Source organism: Cynocephalus volans, chromosome 14 (assembly GCF_027409185.1).
Source record: "Cynocephalus volans isolate mCynVol1 chromosome 14, mCynVol1.pri, whole genome shotgun sequence".
Classification (NCBI taxonomy): Eukaryota; Metazoa; Chordata; class Mammalia; order Dermoptera; family Cynocephalidae; genus Cynocephalus; species Cynocephalus volans.
Window position 1 is genome coordinate 70,749,879 of NC_084473.1, and position 24,254 is coordinate 70,774,132.

The 24,254-nt window shown below is 39.4% G+C and overlaps 1 protein-coding gene across 3 annotated transcripts in view; it reads left to right on the forward strand.

Moving 5' to 3' along the window:
- Positions 1-4,986: 4,986 nt before the first annotated feature.
- The window catches only part of DGUOK (deoxyguanosine kinase), a 30,554-nt gene continuing 11,286 nt past the window's right edge, over positions 4,987-24,254 (forward strand). For 2 of the 3 annotated variants that reach the window (XM_063078791.1, XM_063078792.1), the window contains exons 1-2: positions 4,987-5,151; positions 15,746-15,858. In XM_063078791.1, coding sequence (XP_062934861.1) covers positions 5,010-5,151; positions 15,746-15,858 — 255 coding nt within the window. In that variant the 5' untranslated portion in view covers positions 4,987-5,009. The remainder of the gene's footprint in view (positions 5,152-15,745; positions 15,859-24,254) is intronic. The other variant, XM_063078793.1, reaches the window with a different exon arrangement.

Here is a 24,254-nt window from a genome sequence, read left to right on the forward strand (position 1 = left end):
TTACAAGTATTTAGTGAATTTTGGGCATCTAGAATTGCTGGATAAATCTACAAAGAATTTATGTTCCCCACAAAGATGATTCCTGCCCATCAGGGTTTCACTGCATAGAGGGGGAGTTAGACACATATGAGACAATGATATGGAGTGAAATAGACATAGCCACAAAGGACTATGAAAAAATAAGGGATAAGAATAATAGCTAACATTTATTGAGTGCTTAGAATATACTAAGCACTGGGTTAAGAATTTTGCATGGATTTCTTCATTTAATCCTCATCACAGCTCTATGAGGCAGGTACTAATATCATCTTCATTTTAGTTTTCTAGTTACTAGGCCACCCAGCTAGTCGGTGGCAGCACAGGTCCTCCCTCTGCCTAGTGCACCCTTTGCTCTCTCCACTTAGCCAAGTCCCAGCCTTCATGCCCCTTATCACATCCCACCTGGTCCAGAGCCTGCCCAGACACACCCGTTTAGAGACAGTGGAGCCTAGCACAGGGACTGCAACATCACGCATTCCTCTTTCACCATCACCACACTTCCCCTGTGGGGATGGGGTGGGGTGGAGGAACATGTTTTTTTAAAAAAAAAAAAACAGCTTTTCCAAAAGCAGATCCTGAAATGAGGATTCACATGCAAGTGACTTATTGAGGAAGTGCTCACAGTAGAAATTGGTAAGCAGAGTGGGAGAGGAGGGGGTGGCTGCAGCCTGAGCCCAACTCGGGAGCTCTGGAATCTACGTGGAGCCCGACTGGAGTCAAGAGAGCTGGGCTTTCACAGTCCCACACCTGCCAGTGACAGGTGAGGGCACACCATGGGGGTACGTAAAGTCCTGGGCTTCCCACCTCTACTGGCTGTTGGAAAAGAAAGCATGGGGGGAGACCAGAAGGCAGACACACACACACACACACACGAGACCTGAGGAGCCACAGAGTGCTGACATTACCCGCTATAGAGGTTCACATGGGGGGAATCTCCGCATGGGAGGAATGGTAGGCTGACCAGGTCATTACCCCCTCACCCCCCATCGATTCTACTCCTCGTCCCCATCCCCACCCAGTCTTGCCCCACTTAAAGAAAGAAAACTGCTGTCCTAGATTTTTCAGTGGATGTTGAGTTATCTGCTGATAGAGGGAGACAGTGGCTTGAGGAAAGTGGAAATCCGACAGAAAGTCAGTTAAAGATAAGTAGATATAATGTCCCAGGCAGTGAGGGCCAAGCTGAAGGTAGCCATTGTAATGTCTACTGGGTGGTAACTGTGTGGCATGTGCTGTGTGTGGATTCTCTCTGTCAATCCCTGCCCTGAGGCCATTGGAATCCAGAGTCTGCACTCTTCAGCACCTCCCTATATGCCTCCCTTTATGATTAGGTGTATCTGTCACGGTTCACTCGGGAGCAGAGCCACTATAGGTATTATGGCAATAAGGGATTGAGGGTGGGAGGAGCTGGGGAAGTGAAGGTCTGTGAGGAATCATGGGATAATCAGAGAGGAGTCACTAATCAGAGAGGACTAGCTGGGATCTATCTGCTGGGCACATCTGTCTGTTATAGCATCTGGCCGGAGAGATTTCCCTACAGGAGTGGCTGATGCTCCCATTCTGCCTTCCAAATCTCACACTAGGTACTCTTTGTCCATCTCAAACTCAGAGCCTTGTTGGGAGGACGTTCTGGAAATGAACTTTTCAGCTTACCCAAATCAATTTAGCACAGTCCAGCATGTAAGAAAATCTTTGATGTAGAAGAAATTTAGATGTCCAAAAAGTCCAAGCAACAGAACAAAGTCCGGGTCACATTTTTATATGCTTGTCTGCCATTTTTAATGGCTGCATAACATTTTATGTAATACTTTATGTAATATTTTATTTATCACAGTGGCATTTACAAACATGTAAAAAAATAGTAAATCCTTCAGAGCTGCTCTCCAAGGACCAAGCACAGTGTCTGGCATATAGTAGATCTGCAGCAAGTATTTAATGAATGAATGGATGCTGAGTGACTAGAGTCCCTGTAGAGCAACATCAACTCTGACTCATAAACTCCAGCAGGTATCTGATAAATCCCCAGGAGCAGGAAGTGGCCTCACTCTCCCAGGTAAGTGGGAGGTAATTCTGCTCACCAATATGCCACTACTTTCTATCTTCTGGCCATGACCTGAGAGCTCAGATGAAAAAGCCCTGTTTACCACTTCCAGGAGAAAGTGATCACCACCTTTTCTGGCTAGCTTCCTTGCTCATGATGATTTATTTTATTGCCCTTTCTCATGCATACAGGTGGAGCCCCAGCATCTATGATTGTTCCATGAGACCCTATCCCTTAGCCACAGTCGACTGGACTAAAGTTAGATACCTGATCACAGCTGAGCCAATCAGATTCTCTCCCCTGGGAATTTGGGATTGGAACCAAGAAAAATATTGAGTTTTTATGCATAGTACAACATATAGTAAAACAAGCATAAATAAATAAAGGGGGATAGAAAGGTCATTACTAATTATAATTTTAGCATAACTGACAGGGAATTTAGGCAAAAAATATATTACTTTCTTATTTTATACTATTCATCAAAAAAATTAATAATGCTTTTAGAGCAAGCCACAAAGTGAAAATATTCACAAGGACTCATATTCTAAACATATAAATAACAAAACAAGTAAAAGACAAGCAACAGAAAAATGGGCATAAGACTTGAACAGGTCCCTCATTATAGAGGATATTGAAGTGGCCAATAAACATCTGAAAAGATGTTCAATTTTATTAATCATCAGAAAAATGCAAATTAAAACTACAATAAGGCACCGTTACAGACAGCACAATAGATAAAATGAAAAAAGCTGTTGGTAAGAACATGGAACAACCAGAACTCTCACTCACTGATGGTGGCAGGGTCATCTGGTATAATCAAACACTGTAGAACTATCTACAGTTTGGAAATATCTACTAAAGCTGAGCATACATATAACTTATCACACAGCAATTCCACTCCTAGGTTTACATCGAAGAGAAATGCATATTGTTGTTTACCAAAAGACATGTACAAGAATATTCATAGCAATACTCTCCAATATGGCTCAAATCTAGAAATGCCCCCAATGTCTATCAGTAGTAGAATGCATAAAATACATTGTGGCATAGTGACATAGGGGAATACTAATATAGCAATGAGAATGAATGAACTACAGCTACTACATAGAATATGATTAAATTTACATATATTAAATGAAAAAAGTACTTACTATATGATTCCACTCTTATAAAAAACAGATAAAACTAATCTCTGCTGTGAAAAGTCAGTAGCTACCCTTGAGGGATGATAACTGGCAGGGGACATGGGGGATTCTGGGGATGCTGGAAATGCTCTATTTCTTGATCTGAATCTAGGTAATATGGGAATGTGCAGTTTGTAAAAATTTCATTTAACTTTATTCTTACAATACATACTCTTTTCCTCACTACATATTATATGTCACTATAACGTTTTAAACAATACTAACTTTTAGAGGCTCTAACTTTTAGGAGCAGTTTAGTTGCCTGCCTGCACCTATACCTGCAACTTCTTCATTTAACTTTCACAATGAACTTGAGGCAGTAAGACCCTGGGAATGCAGAGAGCCTCTCAGACGTTTTTGGATTAATATTTTCCAACTCTGCATTTACATAGGTAAAGAAATGTAAGCAGTATTTTTACATAGAGGTGGCTATAAGAAGTGGGGACGGGAATGGGTTGGACTTTAGCTGGTCCCCCCCAAGTTATCCTAAACAAATTTTCAATCTATTTTTTAAAATATTGTGCCTAATATACAAACATGACTTCAACCATCCCATATAAACATCAATATAAGAAAAAGGTCCTGTGCTTTCAATGCAAACAGCTTCAAGACAGTTGTCCCAGGCACAGGCCCCTCCTGGACACCTTAACTAATAGATCTTTGTCTCCTAAAACCTCCCACATCTAAGAGTGCTGCCTGAATACAGGTTTGGCCTGTTGACTCCTGATTTGACTCTGTGGTTCAAGTGATGGGAACTGGAAGCAGCCTCTGACAACATTTCGTAAATCATTACTTCTGAGGTTATGACGATGGGGGTTGGCAGGACAAAGCCAGTCAGGCCTCACCAGGTGGCAGCAGCTCATGCCCCTACCCCTCCACAGAGCACATTTCTCCACCGACAGCAGGACTCGGGTTTCAAACACCAGCAAGTCTTTACCTTGGCTCTTGTGCTTTTTCAAATCCCATTCTAAATCCTTCCCACTGTCCCGCACCTCCTCCCGCCCCCCGCAATTGTTCATGCCTTCGGAACCCAATCTTTCAGGTTTAAATGGATTCCAGTCACATCCTGAGCTTCCACCATTTTATCCTTATGAGATGTTTGGCTATTATGCAAATCTATTTGGCGAATATTTACCTGTTTACTCAAGAGACAAAATAAGAGATGGGGTGTAATTAATTAACTAACTTGATAATTCATTCATTAATGTGCCAGCATTGTGCTGGGAATTACCGGGAATGGGGAAAAAGTTAATTTGTGTAAGACATCAGATTGTGTCATTTTCTTCCTTATAACCGCCCAATTACTTTCCATATCAGAATAAAAACCAGACCACAAATACCTGGAAAAAAATAAACCTCTTTTAAAATTACCATTATTTAGATTTATCTTTAGTTGTGAAATTTATTTTAAAGTTATATAAAAATGCAAAGATGATGGGATTGCAGAGTTATGTCTCTTTTAAACTGCTATTTGTTCAATGAGCAAAAACAGAGGGGCTAATCCCACCTCTGCAACTCTAGTTTTCTGCAAGCTCTCTGGCACCCACACTACAAGACTTTCCCTCCGCGCAACGCTCCTTCAAACATCGCGAGAACAGCGCGGTCCATGGGTCCCCTCTCCCCCCGCAAGTTCAACCTCACCCACTTCCTGCCTGGCGATCGCCTGACGTCAGAGGCGCGTTGGAATGCGCAAACCCAGGGCGGAAGTGCTCTCGGCGGAAGTGATCATTGCGCGAGTCGTGGGTGAGATGTACGCGGGCCGGTTTTTTCTAAGTGGGCTTCGAACACCCTTGGGTTCCATGGCTCAGAGCTTACTCGAGGGCGCATCTTCCTCCAGGGGCCTGCACGCGGGACGCGGGCCCCGAAGGCTGTCCATCGAAGGCAACATTGGTAAGGGCCGGAAAGTGGCTGCCAAGTCTTGGCCTCCACCGAGCAGGTGGCTGAGAGGCTGGGAAAGGGACTTGGGCCCGGAATCCTAGTCTGATGCGGCCGGCCTGCTTGTTCTGAGCTGCCATAACCTTTCCCCTCCCAAAGTGCTCTGTGCGTCTTTGCCTCTGATTTTTGGAACAACGGCCCTCAGTACCCGCCCACAGGGACACATTTGTTGGGGTATAAAAGCCACGCCCTCGGTAGACAGGACGAGTATTCTACTAGCTTGTTCTAAGAGATCGAAATGGAAGCGACAAGCTGGGTGCAATTTCTTTGTTCTCTTAGATAGGGTTGCCAGATTTAGCAAAAATAAAAAATTTTTAAAGTTCCTAGTTAAAATAAAATTTAAGATAAACAACGAATAATTTTTAGTGTGTGTCTCATGCAATATGTGGGACATACCTACACTTTTAAAAAATTTATTATTTGTTTAAAATTTAAATTTAACTGAGTGTCCTGTATTTTATTTGGCAACCCTACTGTAAGAGAGTCACTCAACTTCAGTCATTCCAGTTTTTTTCACTATTGTTTGCCATGTCCCTGTGCCAGTTGCACTATAATTTTCTTAAGGTTTCTCTTAGAAGGAACTCACTTTTTAAAGTTAAAAGTGTGTATTAAATGAAAAATTATTTTTGTTACAAGAGTAGAAACCCAGCAATTAATAGTGTTCAAATAAAAAGTGTTCAAAAAGCAAAATAAAAGCAAAACATTTCAATTTGATGTTACTAAATTCTGACTTGATACTTTTATCTGCTAAGGAGCTGAGCCCTAAAAGGGGATTACAAGTGTTGAGTATTGAAGACATTCTAGCGACAAACTGAGAATTTCTCATTTTATTCATTCAACAGATCACCCTTTGAGCCACTTCCACATGCTATCACTGTTCTTGGCCCTGAGGATGCAGCTGTGAACAGAACAGATAAAAATCTGCTCTCATAGAACTCTGTCTAGCAGGGAAAGATAGACAATAAGCAACATAAATTAAGCAAGATAAACATATTACATAGTAATGAGTATAGGGCCGACCCTGTGGCGCACTCGAGAGAGTGAAGCACTTGGGAGCGCAGCGACACTCCTGCTGCGGGTTCGGATCCTATATAGGGATGGCCTGTGCGCTCACTGGCTGAGTGCGGTGCGGGCGGCACCAAGCCAAGGGTTGCGATCCCCTTACCGGTCACAAAAAGGACAAAAAAAAAAAAAAATCATAGTAATGAGTATAATGGAGAAAAATCAGGGAGGAGGGATTGAGGGAAATTGTCATTTTAAATAGGGTAGTCAAGAAAGGCCTCACTGAGGAGGTGACCTTTGAGCAAATCCTGAAAAGTGTGAGGGGGTAAACCATGTGGATAACTGGGAAAAGAATCTTCCAGGCAGAGTGAAGAACAAGTGAAAAGGCCCTGAGGTGGAAAGTGTGTTCAGGGAATAGAAGAGAAGCCATTGTGGCTGGAGTAGAGTGAGCAGGGAAGAAAGTGGAGGCAGATGAGGTCAGAAGGGTAAGGGGAAGCCAGATCGTATAGGCTTTATAGTCCATTATGGGATTTTAATCTGACTGAGACAGGAAGCCATTGGAAGATTTAAGGATTCAAGTGAAATGGTTTGACTTAGATTATAAAAAGATCACTCTGGCTGATATGTTGAAAGTAGGAGGTATCAGGAGGTTATTGCAATAAGTTAGACCAGGTGGAAGTGGTGAGAAGTGATTGGATTCTAGATACATTTTAAGGTAGGGCCAACTGTATTTGGTGACAGATTGAATGTGGCGTGTGAGATGAAGAGAGGGGTCAGTGATGACTCCAGTTATTTTGTCTGGTTTTGTTTGTTTTTGGTAGCTGGCCGGTAAGTGGATCTGAACCCCGAATCTTGGTATTGTCAGCACCATACTCTCCTAGGTCAGCTAACAGGCCAGCTCTTCCAATTATTTTGTTTTGAGCAACTTGAAAGATGGAGTTCCAATTTTCTTAAATGAAGAAGACTGGAAAGAACAGGTGGTAGGGTGGGTGGTTCAAGATTGTGGTTTTAAGCGTGTTAGGTTTTTATATGCCTATTAGATATCCAAGTGGAGGTGTTGAATAGGCAGTTGGATATGAGTCTGGAATTCAGAGTCTCCCTAGACTGGAGCTATAAATGTAGATGATATTTTAGGCCAGGAGACTGCATGTGTTGATGGAAAGGACTGAACTGTGGAGCTTGCAAATGTTAAGAGATTGAGGATATGGGAAGGAATCAGGAGAGGAGACTGAAGGCCGGCCCGTGGCTCACTCGGTAGAGTGCAGTGCTGATAACACCAAGGCCACAGGTTCGGATCCTATATAGGGATGGCCGGTTTGCTCACTGGCTGAGCGTGGTGCTGACAACACCAAGCCAAGGGTTGAGACCCCCTTATCGGTCATCTTTTTTAAAAAAAAAAAACAAAACGGAGAGGAGACTGAGCAGGAAGGACCACTCAGAGGGGAGGAAAAAAACAGAATAATATCCTGGAAGCTAAGTGAAGAACTTGTTTAGGGGGAAGGGAATGATCAACTATGTAATACTGTTTAAGTAAATGAAGGTCTTCAGTGAACTTGGAAAGAACAGTTTTAAAAGTGGTAGGAGTGAAAGCCTGATTGGCGTGGGTTCAGAGAGAATGGGAGGTGAGGAATTGGAGACAGTGGGTTAAGACAACTGTTTGGAAGTTTTCCTAGAAAGGGAGGGTATGAGGTGGTAGTTGAAATTGGAAGAGGATTTGAGAGTTTAAAAAATTTTTGTTTTCTTTTTGTGAGAAGTATAAGAGCATGTTTGTAAGCTGACATAAATGGTCTAGAAGAAAGGAAAAATTGTTGAAGCAGGAGAGAGGATAAAATTGCTGGAGTGATTTTTAAGTAAGCAAGAAAAATGGGATCTGTTGCTCAGATGGAAGGAGTTTAACCTTAGCAAGGAGCACAGTTTATCCCTAGTAACAGGAGGGACGGCAAAATATATGAGCACCTACTCAAGTAGGTTTTCTGGGTACTTGGGGAAGGTCTTTTGGTTGTGTCAGTTTTCACAGTGAAATAGGAAAAAAGTCAACAGCTAAGAGTGAGTTTGAGGAGAGAGAAGACATGAAATAGTCTAGTGAATGAGCAAGAGAAATGTCAAATTGCTGGGCAGCATTAAGGACCCACTTGAAGTTAGTGGTCATGAATTTAAAGTGAGACCCGTCACCACAGCTGTGTGTTTTCTCCAGCCAAATCAGAAACTACCTGCCTGATGGTGTTTATTTAAAGATGGTCTGTCCTGTACTTTGAGAAACAATCCGTACAGGAAGTCGTGTCATCCGAGTCCAGAGAGGGACCAGGGTACTTCACTAGATGAAATCTTTGGACAGGTTATCAGGTGAAGTTTGAGCTCCCTCTGCCAATTTTTCTGACCTTTGCTTCCTAACCTAACCAGATTTCTATGCTTCTTCCTTGCTTTCTCGTGCAACAGAGGCTTACTAAGGGTCTGCTAAGAGTCTACCCTCATTCTGAGCACAGTAAGGAATGTGATACAGCTTCTGTTCTTCAAGAAGGAGCTCACAGCCAAATGGGAGAAACAGACTTCTCAATATAATTTCTGTACTGTGTGATGAGATCCCTGATTGGGCATGGAAACTCAGAATCTTTGGGGTAGGAATTCCCAAGGGGAAGAAGGAAAAAGTGTTCCAGGCACAAGAAATAACATTGGTCAAGGTGATGAAACCTGAGGAAACACGGGCAGTTTTAATAAAAGAGAAGTAGCTGTATGTTCCTGAAGTTTAAGGGGCCTGTGCGAGGGCGTCAGAACAAGAGGTTGGAAGTGTAGGATTTTGCCAGATGTTAAAGAGCCTTGTGGACCATGCTAGGAGTTTATCCTGTTGGCAGTGAGAGGATATTGAAGACATGAAGCCAATATGTGCCATGACCATATATGTGTGTGTGTGTGTGTGTGTGTGTGTGTACACACACACACACACACACACATTTTGAGTTTTCCAAATTGTGTTCGAAGGGTTTTTTTATTATTTTTTATTGAAACATTGATTGTACATATTTAAGGGGATGCCACGACCACATTAATTTTAAAAAGGGTATTGGCTAGAACGAGTGAATAGAAAGAAAGCTCCATAAAGCAGGCACTTTGTATGTCTTGTTTGCTGCAGTACCCATTGTGCCTTGCATTCAGTTTTTTGGATGAATGAATAAGTGAATTGGAACAGAGTTTGCAGTACATAGACTAGTTTTGTGGTTATTGTAGCAATTGGAGGGAGGAAAGATGCAGATCTGAACAGAGGGAATGGAGGGACAGAGAAGAAGCAATGGTTTGAGAGAGATGTTGGAAGTGGGACTGACAGGACTCAGTGGCCACTTGGAGGTGAGGGATAAGGAGAAGGAGAGGAGGATTATACTGAGGTTTATAATTTGGATACTGACCCTAAAAGCTGAGGATGGGAATAAAGAAAGAGGTGGTCTGGAGAGGTAAGAGTGACGTGTTTTTATGACGTGCCTGTGAGAGGTACAGAAATAGATGTTCTGAGGCAGATTGGAGTATGTGCCTGAAATCAAGAGAAACAGAAATGGGAGCTGAGATTTCAGTTAGGGAAATTGTTGCCTGGTGGGGGTAGTTGTTGAAGCCTTGGAAGTGAATGCAGTTTCCCAAGGAAAGGGTGATGCAAAGTGGACTGGTGGGCCTTAGTTTGGCTGTTTTTGCTTTTATCTCTCTTTACTCTCCATCACCCCACACACCCTGATGACTCCCTAGACAGAATTAGTCACTGCCTTTTCTGTGGGCTGTCATAATGTTTTGTACCCACACCTGCTGCAGCACTTGAGGTTCTGTTGAGATAGTTTGTACGTTCAACACCTTGCCTGCGTTGGAACCACTCAGTGTCCTGCTCATCTTTGTATTACCAGCACCTAACCCCCTGCTTGACCCGTTGTACTCATTTAGTGTTTACCAGATTCTTGAATACTGTTCTGTGATATCCATATGGAAGTTAGTCACTGGTACCCACAAAGAGGATATATTAAACTGCTTTTTAAAGCAAGAGTGAGCTTTTTCTGTAGTCACAGGTGGCATCCTCAAACAAATCAGAATGAGGGTACCCATTTGGGAAACCTAAATGGGGGAAGGTGAATCTTTGTCCTAACTGAATTTAGATGTCTAGAGGGGTTTTTCTTATAGTCCTGCTGTTCTAAATCCTGTTAATCTGATCCTGAAAGTGCAGACAGCATCATGTAAAGAAAATGGATTAGTGAAGTAGCAACTCAACTAATGGCATCTAGCATGACTTAGGAAGCCATATGCAATGTGTGATTGAAAGTCAAAAACTTGGTACTTAGAACCCTTGAAAATCTAAAAAATAGAATACCTAGCCTGTCTTTTAAGACTACTCATCACTAAAGGATATTATCATCTTCCAACGTCAGTTATTTTATGATTTAAACCTAAATTGAAGAAAGCATTACTGTATGAAATATTATTGTCAGTGAGTCATCTCAGACCATTCTTACTTTTTATTTTCAAAGACCCAACCAGAGAAGAGGGAAGTGTTTTACACTTTTCTGACTAGAGACTTGTACATAAAGCAGTGGAAGGCTTCTTTAATAGCATGTTTCCTCCAGCATTCAAAATTAGTGATTTAACATCACTAATATGTCTTTTACTTTCATTGAGTATAAACAATTGGGCACAGAATCCTGGGGAGAAAAGAACCTATTTATTTCAAACAGTATATTGGATTCTTTGTTCTGTGATTCATTTCATGCCATCCATCCATCTCTATTCTTAGTACCTGGCTAGATACTCAGGATGCAAAGGGAATAAAGTTCAGTCTGTATCTTCAAAAAGTGAGCTCCTAGTCTAGCTGGAGAGAGTGATGAGTGAACAAATAATTATAGTGTAATACCTTGGCACACCAGAGCAGGCAGTAATTAACTCTGCCTAGGGTTGAACTGGAGCTGGAAAGAGTTCAAGGTGGCATCACAGAGAAGGCGACAGTGAAAGGATGAATTACTTGGTAGGCAAAGTGTGGGAGGGGGCATCCCAGGTCAGTGAGGGTCTTTCATGCTGAACAGATGAGTTTGGATTGTATTCTGGAAGCTGTGAGAAACTTTTTTCTGTCAACAGTTTTCCATGAAAAAAAAAATAAAAAGAATCAAGGTAAAAATGTATTACATTTCTTTTAAGCCTGCTGACTGATTTTTATTAAGTTTGCCCAGAATGCTTTTAGGCTCAGAGCCTTTATGATCCTGAGTACTTAGTCTCAGGATTAGGGATATAAGTTCCTTGAGGGCAGGATCTCAGTCTAGTAAATCATTTTTGTTATAGTACCTACCGCTTAGTAGCTACTCCATAAACATCTGTTGATTGAGTGAATGAGCAAAATGAATCGTCTTGTTCAGGAGAAGAAAATGCCTGGAGTTGATAGTATATTTAAGAGGCTCCCATGAAATACAATGGTATTAAATTTAAAATAATAGAATATATTATTTTGGGTGTTACATTAGATACTATCTTACTATTAGATTTTAGCATAATGTAACTATAGCATATGTCATAGTTTATAGAAAAAATTGTGGAAAGAAAAAAACATGGCTTAGGAAAAGATGAACACTAAAAACAGAACTCTTTGGTCCAACTTGTGGAATGACCATGGTAGAGCTAATAAAAATCAGCATGTTGAAGTAATATAAGAAAGTACCTCCCATCTTTTTGCAAGTCATGACATGTTTAATACACTGATAGCTAAGGCCCTATGGGAAGGTTTGATAATGCTATGACATCTGACATCTCCCAAATTTCATGATACTAAGAGTATGTTGAAAGATAATAGTTAGGCTGGAATCTAACTAAATTTTGATAAGTCTGAGATAATGGTTATCGTAAGAGGTCAGTGTTGCCTAAAGAAGTGAGGCTTTGTGTAGATGTGGATATTCCGGTCACTAGGAGAAGCTTCTTTAACAGTGGAGAACCAAATACCACCACTCTTATGAAGCCCCTGGGAACGCTGTAAAACATGTCTTTAAAAAAAAAAAGAAAGAAAGAAACCACCCAAGCAAGAAGAAAAAATCTGTTGTGATCAGGTATCACAGCACTGAAAAAGTTATGCTGTGTCTAGTTTCAATAGAAATATATAATTTTGAATTTTTTTAAAAGTAATTATTACACAACTGTGGGTGGTACCTGGCATAGCTCAGTTCCAGTAGAATTAGTTTAAGAAATACTGCCCTGTGGTAAATTACTCAGGCTCTGCAAGCCATAGCAACATGGATGGCACTGCTCTCAGGACCTTCCACCACCATTTACTGTCATTCTGTGCTGAAGGTGGCTTCTGATTACTAACCCGGCTTTCCAGAAGCCTTAGAATGGGGAGTGGGGTGCAGGATGTCCTGGGTATCAGATGTGGTTGTTCCAGTAATTGGAACCGTATATTTCTTATTACATCTAATTTGTTGGTATTCCGGGTTTTGTGTGTTTAAATGGCATGAGTCAGTTTCTTAGAGTCCTGACTGCTCTTAGATGAACTAATAATGTCTGATCTCAGAGGCGAAGTTGGCACTCCCTAATCCTCAGACCCCTTCCTTTCCATCTGCAACAGTGTTTTTAAGTAATTGTTTTTAACTTTTAAAAAATATAAGTATTTCTCAAAAGCATTCAATCCCAACCATGTAACAAATCATCTACCTTCATCCATTCATACTAATTAAAATAGCTTTTCAGCTTATGCACAGGGACCATGTTTTAGACTTATTGAACAACCCGTAATCTAAATATTGACCATCTGGACAATTATTTTAAGCCAGAGCCTACTCAGAGCAGGCAGTATCTAATAATAAGCAAACTCAACCAGTTAGTAACTGACCAGTGTGGTAGGAATTTGGTGTGAGCTAGAGAAGCCCTGAACTTCATGGAAGAGGTGGGACCTTAGGCTTGGCAGGAAAAAGGATTTAGACACAGACCTAGAAGAGCAGGGGAAGGCATTTACTCATTGAAGTGTGGGAAGACCAGAGGCTGAGCAGATGTGAAAAGGCACTTACAAGTTGGGTGGAGGTGGGGAGTGAGAGATGAGCATGACTGTACAGAATGCACAAATTTATGTTATTTGTTCTTATCCTGTATATTCAGAGAGGAGTTAGGGTGGTGTGTAATAAATGTCACGTATTGAATGTGTGGGTTCTTGTGCTGAGACATCAGCACTCCTGATCAGTAACCATGAGCAGCTGATAGAATTGACTAGATTGGTGCCCCCCTTCTTTCTTTTAGTTCTATTTAACTCCCACCTGAAGGTGGAACTAACTTGAAAAAGACCACTTTTGATAGGGGAGATTGAGCTCTTGAGGTTCATTTTTTGATTTTCCACAAATTTAGGTTTCAGTGGGAATTGAAATTATATGTTGTGTGTTTTATTCATTCAGCCAGGTCATTAGGCTAGACTTTGTTTTCTACCCTGGAGAAGCCCCATCTTCTACCTGGAGAAATACAGTTACCATTGCAGTGATGGAGTCTCACTGAGAATACCAGGCCATCACAAAGGAGGGTTAGCTAAGCCAGTTTGGAGGTACCAGGGTCTGAAAAAGCTTCACACAGGTGGTATATCTGAGCAGCACCTTGGAGACTGAGTAGGAGCTGGCCAGGAGAGGAGAGGAGGTGCTCCAGGAAATGGGAAAGCATTTGCAGGAGAGAACATGGCATGATTGCAGTTACATGGCGTTTGGTCTAGCAGGAGCACAGGATTTCTGAAGGAAAGCTGAGGCCAGAAAAGTCTATGCAGGGGCCAGACCTTGTTGTATGTCATAGACCATGCTAAAGAGTTTGGATTTTGTCATGAAGGTAATCAGGAGCTGTTAGAAGATTTTAAGTTATGCTATTTTGTGTTCAGTGTGGCTACAGTACGGAGGATGGATTGAAGAGAGCAAGGCTGGAGTTGGAGAGGCACGATATGATGCGAGCCTGGTCTTGAGCATGGAGGTGGGAATGGGAAGAAAAGGACAGGTGGGAGAACTTTAGAAGCAGGTGCAAAAGGAATTGGAGGCCACTTGAGGTTTAGCAGAAGAGGAAGAAGGTCTGACAGTGAGTGGATGATGCTGTCATAATCTGAGGTCTGGGATACAGGAAGAAGCTCAGTTTGATGGGAAGGGTGATGAGTTCATTTAGGGAATATATTGACTTTGAGGTGTTTGTGGAACATCCAAGTGGAGGTGTCTGGAGGGCTCTTGAATAGTATGTCTGGAGCTCAGGAAAGGCATGGGCCAGACATATGCATAAATGGAAAAAGATAACTTGAATATTAGGGTACTAGGTTGATTTCATCTCCAAAGTATTTACCAAAGCAACCACTAGTTTCTGTCACCTCCACCATCACCTGGTCCTAAGCTACTATTATCTTCTAACTAATGGTCTGCCTACTTCTGCTCCAGCCCATTCTTACACAGCTGGTGGAGTGATCTTTTGAAAATGAGAAAGAATCTTGAACTTTTCCTACTTAAAATCTGTTGTCACTGACTTGCCATTGCCTTTGGGATAGAATTCAGACTTTTTACCATGGCTTTAAAGCTTGGTGTGATCTTGCCCTGGGCTGCCTGTCTGCCTGGTCACATCAATCCTGAGCGACTCTTTTCCCCAACTTTCCATGCTGTAGCCATACTGGCTTCTTCTAGGGCTCAGACTCCTATCTTGTTGTGTGCCAAGTTCTTTATCTCTTCTAGTTATTTGTACATGCTACTCCCTCTATGCATGCATAGTACCTTCCCCTACCTTTCACCTGGCTAACTTCTCATCTTTCAGGTTTTACCTCAGCTTTTTGCAGAGGAGCCTTCTGTGACCTCCTCCACTATATTAGGGCCATCCTGCATTTTTTTTTCTAACCCTTGACACAATTGGTTATTAGTTACTTGTGTATTTGTACAGTATCCATCACCCATACAAACTCTGTGAGGGCAAAATCCATTCTGTGGTTTGTTTACCATTGCACCCCCAGTGCCTGACAGTCCTGAGCACATAGATAGCACACAATGAATGTTTGTTAGATTTGTTGAATGAATAAGGGTCATAATTGTTTTTAATTTCTATCTTGAAAAAATTGTAATTTTTACACCATCACAGAACAAATAGGACTGTTACTCCAGCTTTACAATTTATGTAGCTAATGTCATCTACTTTTGATAGTTCTACTACATTTTCAATTGTTATGAATTACTCTTTGCCTTGGGAGGTTGGGACATTAAAATTGTGAATCAAGTGCTGGCCGGTTAGGTCATTTGGTTTAGAGTGCCACCTTGTAACATCAAGGTCAAGGGTTCAGATCCCCATACTGGCCAGCTGCCAGAAAAAAAAAAAAAAAACATTGTGAATCAAATCTTAAGGGAATTTTTCCTCGCTGTTGCCTGCATTTATTATGGTGACTCTGTTTAGCATGGCCTGACCAATCATCAGTTTAACAGCAGTATGGCTGCTGAGTTTTGAAATTGCAAAAACTGGTACTTTTTCCCTTGAGTTGGGCATTTGTGGCAGAGTTTAGAAGCAGCGCTCTCCTTCAGCCATGATTTGGGAAGCATCCCAATACATGCTGTTTGCATTGCAGCTGTGGGAAAGTCCACCTTTGTGAAGTTACTCACGAAAACTCACCCAGAGTGGCACGTAGCGACAGAACCTGTAGCAACATGGCAGAATATCCAGGCTACTGGCACCCAAAATGTAAGTTTTCAGTTGTGGTGGGTAGTTGGCAGGCATGGGTGAGTAATCTAATTGTGATAATTTAATTTTCTCTGAGTAGATGAAGCAGCCCAGTTTGAGTCTCCTTTTTAAAACAGCTTTATTCCAGAAAGCAGACCACATACACCAGAGAGGATATGACTTGTTGGAATATGTTTAGTTTTGATTTTTTGTGGTTTTTATATGTCTGTATAAGTGACTGCCTCTGTTTTTTGTGATTTACCAAAGGATGTCCAAACCCCCTGGTTTTGAAGATGAATTTTGTCATTCTTACCCTTAATTATTTATATTATTGTTACTGAAGCTGACCATCAGGATTAGTAGTTAATTATAGTAATTTATAAAGTCTTCAAAATTGGATGGGATCTTAGAGAGCATCCTGTCACACTTCGAGTCAATGCAGAGGTGACAGCTAACATTTGTGAAGCACATACTATGTGCCAGGCACTATGCTATGCAAAGCACTGTATGTTTCATTTATACATGGCTTAGGCCCTAGTGTCAGGTCTGCTGCTTTGTCAAAGGCTGTAGGGTTGGTTTCAACACCAACCACATCAGCGTGAGTAGGGAAGGACCAGTCTGGACATGAACTTTAGAGGCAGCTGAGGGAGGGGCAGCACTGTGCCTCCTCAGGCTCGTGAACTCCTCCAGCAGCCACCTGGAGCATTCATTCACTGAGTGGCTCATTCTGTTTTTTAACAACTCTTAATTGTGAGACAGTTCTTCCTTGTGTTGAGCTACATTGCCCCTGTGTGTCTTGGACTCATTGGCTCAAGGTCTGCCTCTTAAGTCTTTTAACTTTTCCACGTGGCAACCCCTATATAGTTGAAGGCAATGATTTACCTACTCTTTTCCCCTTCAGGTTTTCTCTCTTTCAAGCCAAACACCTCCAATTTTCTTCCAGACTGTTCTTCATTCTGAAGTAACTTTGTCTAAGTAATGAGCTCCAGTTTGCTTGTTTTCCGCTTAGCATTTACCAAGAATGGTATTAGAGCTGAACAGGGTGCTCTGGATGTAGTCGAAATGGTACAGAATATCACAGAACTTGTTATGGGTTCCCTTTTTCTGTTATTCCAATTCCAAAAATTGTGTTACCTTTTATGGCAGACACATCATGCTTATTGAGAATTTTGGGTTTTTAGGTTGTCTTTTTACATGCCTGTGTTTGTACTTATGAAATTAACTTTTCCGTTTAGAAATCAATTATATATCTTTTTTCTAAGTATGCCACAGTTCACCTATTGGGATTTCAAAATACGTCCACAAATTGTTTGATACTCCTCCCTTCAAGAGGTGGAAGTTAATTCTCCTCCCCTTGAGTGCAGGCTGGATTTAGTGACTTGTTTCTAATGAGTAGAATGTAGCAGAAAAAAGTGTGTGACTTTCTAGGGTAGGTCGTAAAAGGCATTGTAGCTTCCATCTTGCTCTGGGGGAAGCCATCTGCATGTCATGAAGCAGCCCTATCATGAGGCTCATGCTGCAGTGAACTGAGGCCTCCTGCCAACAAGTACGTGGAGGCAGATCCTTCAGCCCCAGTCCAGCCTTAGGATGACTGTAGCCTCAGCCAACATCTTGACTGAAATTTCATGAGAACCATGCAGCTAAGCTGCCTCTCAAATTCCTGCCCCATAGAAACTGAGATAATGAATGTTTTTTGTTTAAGCCACTAAATTTTGACATAATTTGTTAGGGAGCAATAGATAACTAATACTCCTACAATCCCATTATCCAGCGGTAAAATGGTTAACATTTTTATCCTTTTAGACTTCTTTCTACACAGGAGAAAATGTGTATATTTACATATACTTACATAAATGTATAAAATATACGAGTATGTACACTTGATTTTTTTAAACAAAAATTGTGATTGCAACCTGCATGTAGCTTGATAGACAAGATCTTCCTTTTTTTTTTTTTTTTGACCGGTAAGGGGATCACAACCCTCAGCACAGTGTGGTCCGCACCACGCTCAGCCAGTGAGCGCACCGGCCATCCCTATATAGGATCTGAACCACAGCCTCAGTGCTACCAACGCCGCACTCTCCGAGTGAGCCATGGGGCCAGCCCCAAGATCTTCCTTTCAAAGTAATGTTATTTTAATGGTTGCAGTATACTGCATAGTATGAAACATTATCATTTAGTTATCCAGTCCTCCATCTTGAATAGTATTCTATTTTCCCCCTATTATAAACAATGTTGCGATGGTGAATATCCTTGTAGTTAAATCTTTTTTCTTCTTAATAGCCAAATTTTGTGTACCTGTGTATTTTCTTAGGATAATCTAGAACTGGAATTTTGATGTCCACAAATTATACATATTGTTGACACTTGTTATGTTTTACAAAATTTTCTTCAGAAAAGTTGTACCGATTTCCTCGTATTCTCAGCAACACTGGGTATTATTACTTTTATCTTTGCCAATGTGAGAGGTTAGAAAACATTGTATTTTATTTTATATTTCTTTGATTACCAATGAGTTGAACATCTTTTTTTTATTGTCCTTTTATTGTTCTTCGTCAGTGAATTGCCTATGCAAACCCCTTGCCTTTTTTTTTCTATTGAGATCTTCATGTTTTTGTAATGGCTTCATAAGAGCTCATTGTATGTTCAGTATATTAACTCTTTGCATATACTGCTGGTATTTTTCCCAGTTTGTCGTTTTTCTTTTACCTTTATGTATGATATATTTTGCAATATAGTACATTTATGATTTTGCATAGTCAAATCTGTTTATCTCTTTCTTTATAGTTACTGTCTTTGATACTAAAGATTAGAAAAACCTCCCAAAGCCCAAGATTATAAAACACATCCACCTATATTTCTTTCTGCTGTTTTTATGGTTTTGTGCTTTATGTGACTTTAAAAGTTATAGAACTCTAATTTTATTTTTTCAGTTATCTACTTATCCCAATAGTATTCTTGTTTAGTTTATTCCTGAATAGAATATATATTTTGTTATTATGACTAGAATCATTTTTCCCCATCATCTTTTTAAATTGGTTGTTGCTGTTTTAAAGGAAAACAGTTGTTGTATTTGTCTTGTATGGCTTAATTCTTGTATTAAGTTTTTTCTTTTATTTGCTTGGAGCTTTAGAAAATAGTAGTTATCTCTAAATAGTAACCATTTGGAAGTTTTCCAATATCTGTATCTCATTTATTTTATTTTACTTTTTGGTGGCTGGTCCATAAGGGAGTCCAAACCCTTGACCTTGGTGTTATCAGCACCATGCTCTAACCAAGGGAGCTAACCAGCCAGCCCTTATTCTTTTTTGTATTTTTTTTTTGTTTTCTTTCATTGGGTAGAACTTCCAGAACAGTGTTAAATAATAGCAGTTAGGGTAGTCACCCTTACCTTGTTCTGTCTTTAATGAAATTACCTCTGGTATGTCAGTGTTAAGTTCTGTGTTTGTTATTCATTTCAATAGAACCATGTTGGGGAGGTACCCTTCTATTAGTAGGATATTAACTGTTTTTATTGGCATTTCCATCAAAAGCCTTTCTAGAACCCAGTGAGATAACCATGAGATTTTTCTTTTTTAATATCTTAGAATTAGTTATATATTTGATAATGGTATCATCCTCACATTTCTAGAATGAACTTTTTTGGTCATAGTATAGTACTATTCCATTAATTTGCTAATAGGTTGTTTAGAATTTTGCAAGTGTATTTATAAATTTAATTGGTATTACTATTTGTATGTACAGTTTTTGACAAGTTTTGCCATTAGGGTTATGAAAATAGATTGAGCAGCTTTCCATCTTTTTTAGCATAGGAATTACCTATTCCTTGAAGGTATGATAGAAGTCATCTTTAAAATTATAAGGATTCAGTGCTATTTGAGGGGAATAGTTATTGCACAACTGTTTTCTTCCTTAGTTACTATTCAGGTTTGTTTTTTTAACCTTCTCTTGAGTCAATTTTAATAATTTTGTTTTCTTAGAAAATTGCCTTTTTATTGAGATTTTCAAATTTAATAATATAAAATTAGTACATGTATTCTTTTATACTTCATTTTGTTTTGTTTTGTTTTTGGTGGCTGGCTGGTATGGGGATCCGAACCCTTGAACTTGGTGTTATAACACCATGCTCTAACCAACTGAGCTAACCAGCCAGCCCTCTTCTATACTTTAAACTCTTATGTATCCAGAATTACTGTATCTTGTCTGATGTTGCATATTTGTGTGAATATTTTGGAAGAGAATAGATTTGATAGATGATTGTCTATTTTATTTGTCCTTTTTTAAAAGATCTAATTAATAGATTTTATTTTTGAATTCTGTGGGGACTTGCATTCTAGTTCATTAATTTTTCTCTTTAAATTTATTCATTTCTTTCTCAGACTTTCTTTGCATTTTTTGGGTCAAATAATCAGTTCGCATATTTTTTCCTTTTTTCCTGACTTGGTACTAAAAGCATTTGCAACTGGGGATTTTCTTCATGAAATTAAACTTTGACTCTGTCGTCAAGATTTTGACATAAAAGGTTTTAACTGAGATTTCCAAAGAGTTTATTGTTGTAGTTTTGATCTATTCTTTGCCCAAGAGTTGTTTTAAAAGTAATTTACATTTTTGAGTATATTTTGTTGTGTACATTATTCTGTTATTTATTTCTAGTTTTATTTTGTTATGGTCAGACAATGTTACTTCCCAAGATTTTCTTTATGGTTTACATATGATCAGTTTTGGTGCATGTACTGTGATCTTTTAAGAAAAATGTTATCTATAAGGTATGAAATTTGTGACGTATTTTATCATTCTAACATGCCACTGATTGTAAGATACAGAATCGATTTAATAACACTTCTAAGGAATAATTAACATGTCTGTTAAGTTTAATTTAATAATCATTTTAAGATGTATTCCAGTTTCAGATATGTGAGAAAAAAAGATTTAGTTCTCCAAGTTCTTGTTTTTGGGGTTGACTTTTCCTTTTAAATTGAGAGAAGTGTGTTAAAATTTGTGCTTTTATTGTATTTTGTTTGGCCTTGCTCTATATTTGTATATTTCAGTGCTTTATTACTCACTGTAAGAGGGCTCGTGACTTCTTTGTGAGTCTTTATTAGTTCATTAGTATTTTTAAAAACCCTCTTGTAGCATTTAACGTTTTTTTTCCTTGATACACTTTGACACATGGGTTTTCTTTTTATTTGCATCTGCTTGGTGAATTTTGCTGTCGCTTTGTTTTCAACCAATCTGTGTCATTTTATTTTAGATGTTTCTCTCAGGAACAGAATTTTTAGTTTTTTACCCAACCTGAGGGTTTGCTTTTCCTGAGGATCTTTCTCCTTTATTATGATTACATTTAATTTATTTCTGCCATCTTATTTTGTGCTTTCATCTTTTTTTTTCTGTTTTTCTTTTGTTGTATTTAAATTTTTCTTTCATTTTTCTCCCCTTAATTCATATTGACAATTTACTATTTTTATTCTACCAATGGTAACATTAAAATTAAAATATGCATGTTTAAACCAATGTTAATGGAATGTCTGTCAAAGAAAAAAGACTCATGCTTTTTTATTACCTTCTTTTTCAGCCTTTTTTCCCTAGCTATTCTGAAATCATGTGACATTTCAAAGATTCAGAATATTTTTGCAGTATAAAATTTCTCATTTAACAATAATTCTTAAATTGGCATTAAACTGCATAACCACACTAATAATAGTTACTTTATACTAAACTCTGTTCTCCTGGCATATCACTAACCACTCTTTTCTCTTCCATTTCTTAATTCTTTATTTTGATTCATTTTCCAGTTGGCTGGAATACAGTCTAGAGAAATTTTTTTTCAACAAGTGTGTGTGTGTGATATAATTCCTGAGTGAGTGCATGTCTAAAACTGTCTTCCTTTTATATTATTGTCTAAAATTATCTTTCTTTTCTTTATATTGCCCTGAAATATCAAAGGTAAGTTCTGTTGTATAGAAGCACTATATGGTTCTGATTCTTTTTTCTTAATAAATAATTTATGTTTTTCCCCTTCATTAGGTGTTTTTTGTTTGCTTTTTGTTTTGTTTTTTAATGAACTGTTGACATTTTGCCAGGGTAGTGCATATATACATATGTGTGTGTGAATTGCTGTATATATAAGTGTATATAAAATCTTTTCTGTTATTTGGTGAATTTCTCTGGTGGAAAGTTTCATGTCTCAGAAACTAATTTTTTCCTTCATTTTAGCTTCTTTTTCATCTGATCAGTTCCCTCTGAGGAGAACTCCTAGTTGTACCATGAAACGTTTTTTTTGTTTCGAAATGCCTAGAGATAGCATATATTTCTATTAGACAGTGATTTTTAGTGATGAGGGAAACACACACCTTATGAGTAGGGGGCTTTCTGTACTTATCTTGTTTTTTGTTGGGGGTGGCATTTCACCTCTCTGGACTGTTGTCTCTTGAGAAGGAAAATTGTTTCCTTGATTAGGTAGTTTTGTCTGAGCTAGGGGTACTTTGAAGTTGCAGGAGATCATTTTGGCCTGTTTGGAAAGTTGTTTGACACTAAATTTCATTAATGGCTGTGAGGTGGTACACAAGTGACATTACATCTTAATGTATCTTTCTAGAGGAAAGAAAGAAAAAGCAAAAAATACCCCACCACTACATTACAACGTATATTGGATCTCCTTTTAGCCTGCATGTCTTTTCGTTTTTTTCATAATTTTCTGCTCGTTTTTTCCTCTCTTAATTTAGGGAGAATCTTTTAAGCTGATAATCTATATGGATCTTCTAATTCACTAATTAGGTGTACCACAGTATACAGCTAGTTACTGTTTTATTGGGTGTTTTACTTCAGCAATTGCATTTTTCATCTCTAAGAATGTTATTCTTTTCATATTGCTCCTTTTTCATGACAGCCTATTCTTGTTTTATCAATGAGGCAATATTTTGGGTTTCATTGAAATTTTTCTGTTTTTTCCTATTTCTGGCAACAGCTCTGTCTGAACGCATAGATTGGTCTTTTTGGATTGCTGAATATTTTTATATCCAATTATTGACCCTCTATTTGTTTATGCATTTAGAGGGATGTTTGTATTTGTTATGTAGCTGAGATGGGTTCTTTCAGAAATTGTATTGGTCCCTGTACAGTTTTTATTCCGGAACAGTCTCCCTTTGGTAGCCCAAAGCCTGCTGGTGCAGTAGCCCCCACCCAGTCAACCTGCCGCATCTGCCAGCACAGTGCCCCACTCCATCATGCGGTCTCTGAACTGTGCTGCTCCCCCACAGTCTCTAGTGATACCACCTAAGACTTGAGGAGATTCAAATTTGTCCCCCTGCTCTTAGTCAGGGGCCATTTGTGAGGCTGGTATGTGTTTGTGGGTCAGGGGATTGGAAAGAGGGAAATCTGAAACACACCTCTAAGTTAAATGGTTTTCTAAAGGTCCACTGTGCTCTACATGCATTGCTCCCACTGAAGCCTTTCAAAGGGTTGGAACCCTTCTTTGGAATCTAAGTGTGCTATTTTGCCAACTCGGTCTATTTGTTGTCTAATCTTTTTTCCCCTCCTATATCTTTGTCTCCACCCTAAGTGCTTTCTTCTTAATCCCCATTTCCGTCTGTGGAAATTCCATGCATTATTTACTTGCCAGCTTAATTCCCCTTTTTTCCAGAAATTTCTTGAGATTCCCTCCACCATACGTGATTGTCCCTTCATCACATGTTCTACCTTATATTCTAGCTTTTTATATGCTCGTCACCCTCTTCCCTTTTGCATTGTGAGCTCCTTGAGCTAAGGAATGATGTCTTGTTAACCATTATATGGAGAGATTTTGAATGAAGAGGTTAGAGGAAGCCGGGTTTGAGTTCCTATTCAACACTTAATCCCCATGAGATCCTGGAGAAGTAAGTTACTTAACCTCTGAGTAGATTTTCCCCTCTGGAAAATGGGCATAACAACAGTACCTACCTCTTGAAGCTATTGTGTGGAGATTAAAGGAGATAACATAGCACAGGGAACATTGAAATAAATGTTAGTTCCTTTTTCTGTACCTGTTACAGCACCTAGCCCGTGTAGTGTCTTATCCACGTAGGCCTTCAGTTAATGGTGATTGAGTGAATAAATGCAGATTTAAAGTGTTTTGTGCAAAACCCACTTTTGCATTGAGTCAGTAATAAGCCAAGAAAAGAATCCAGGGCTCCTGAGAATCCCACACGTGTGCTCACCTGCACATGCCATGTAAGTTAATCTCTTCAAGTTGCTTTTATAGAGTCTTAAGAATGGAGGAGGAAGGTTTTGTTTTTGCTTCTTTGTTTGAACAAATTGTAGCCCTTCTGTGAAAGATGTAGAATTCTATTTAGTTCGTTGGTTGGTTGTTGATTTTCCCATTAAGCAGTTGCTTTCTTGTCTGCCTTGAAGTTTTATAAACACATGGCCACAGAGGAAGCTCA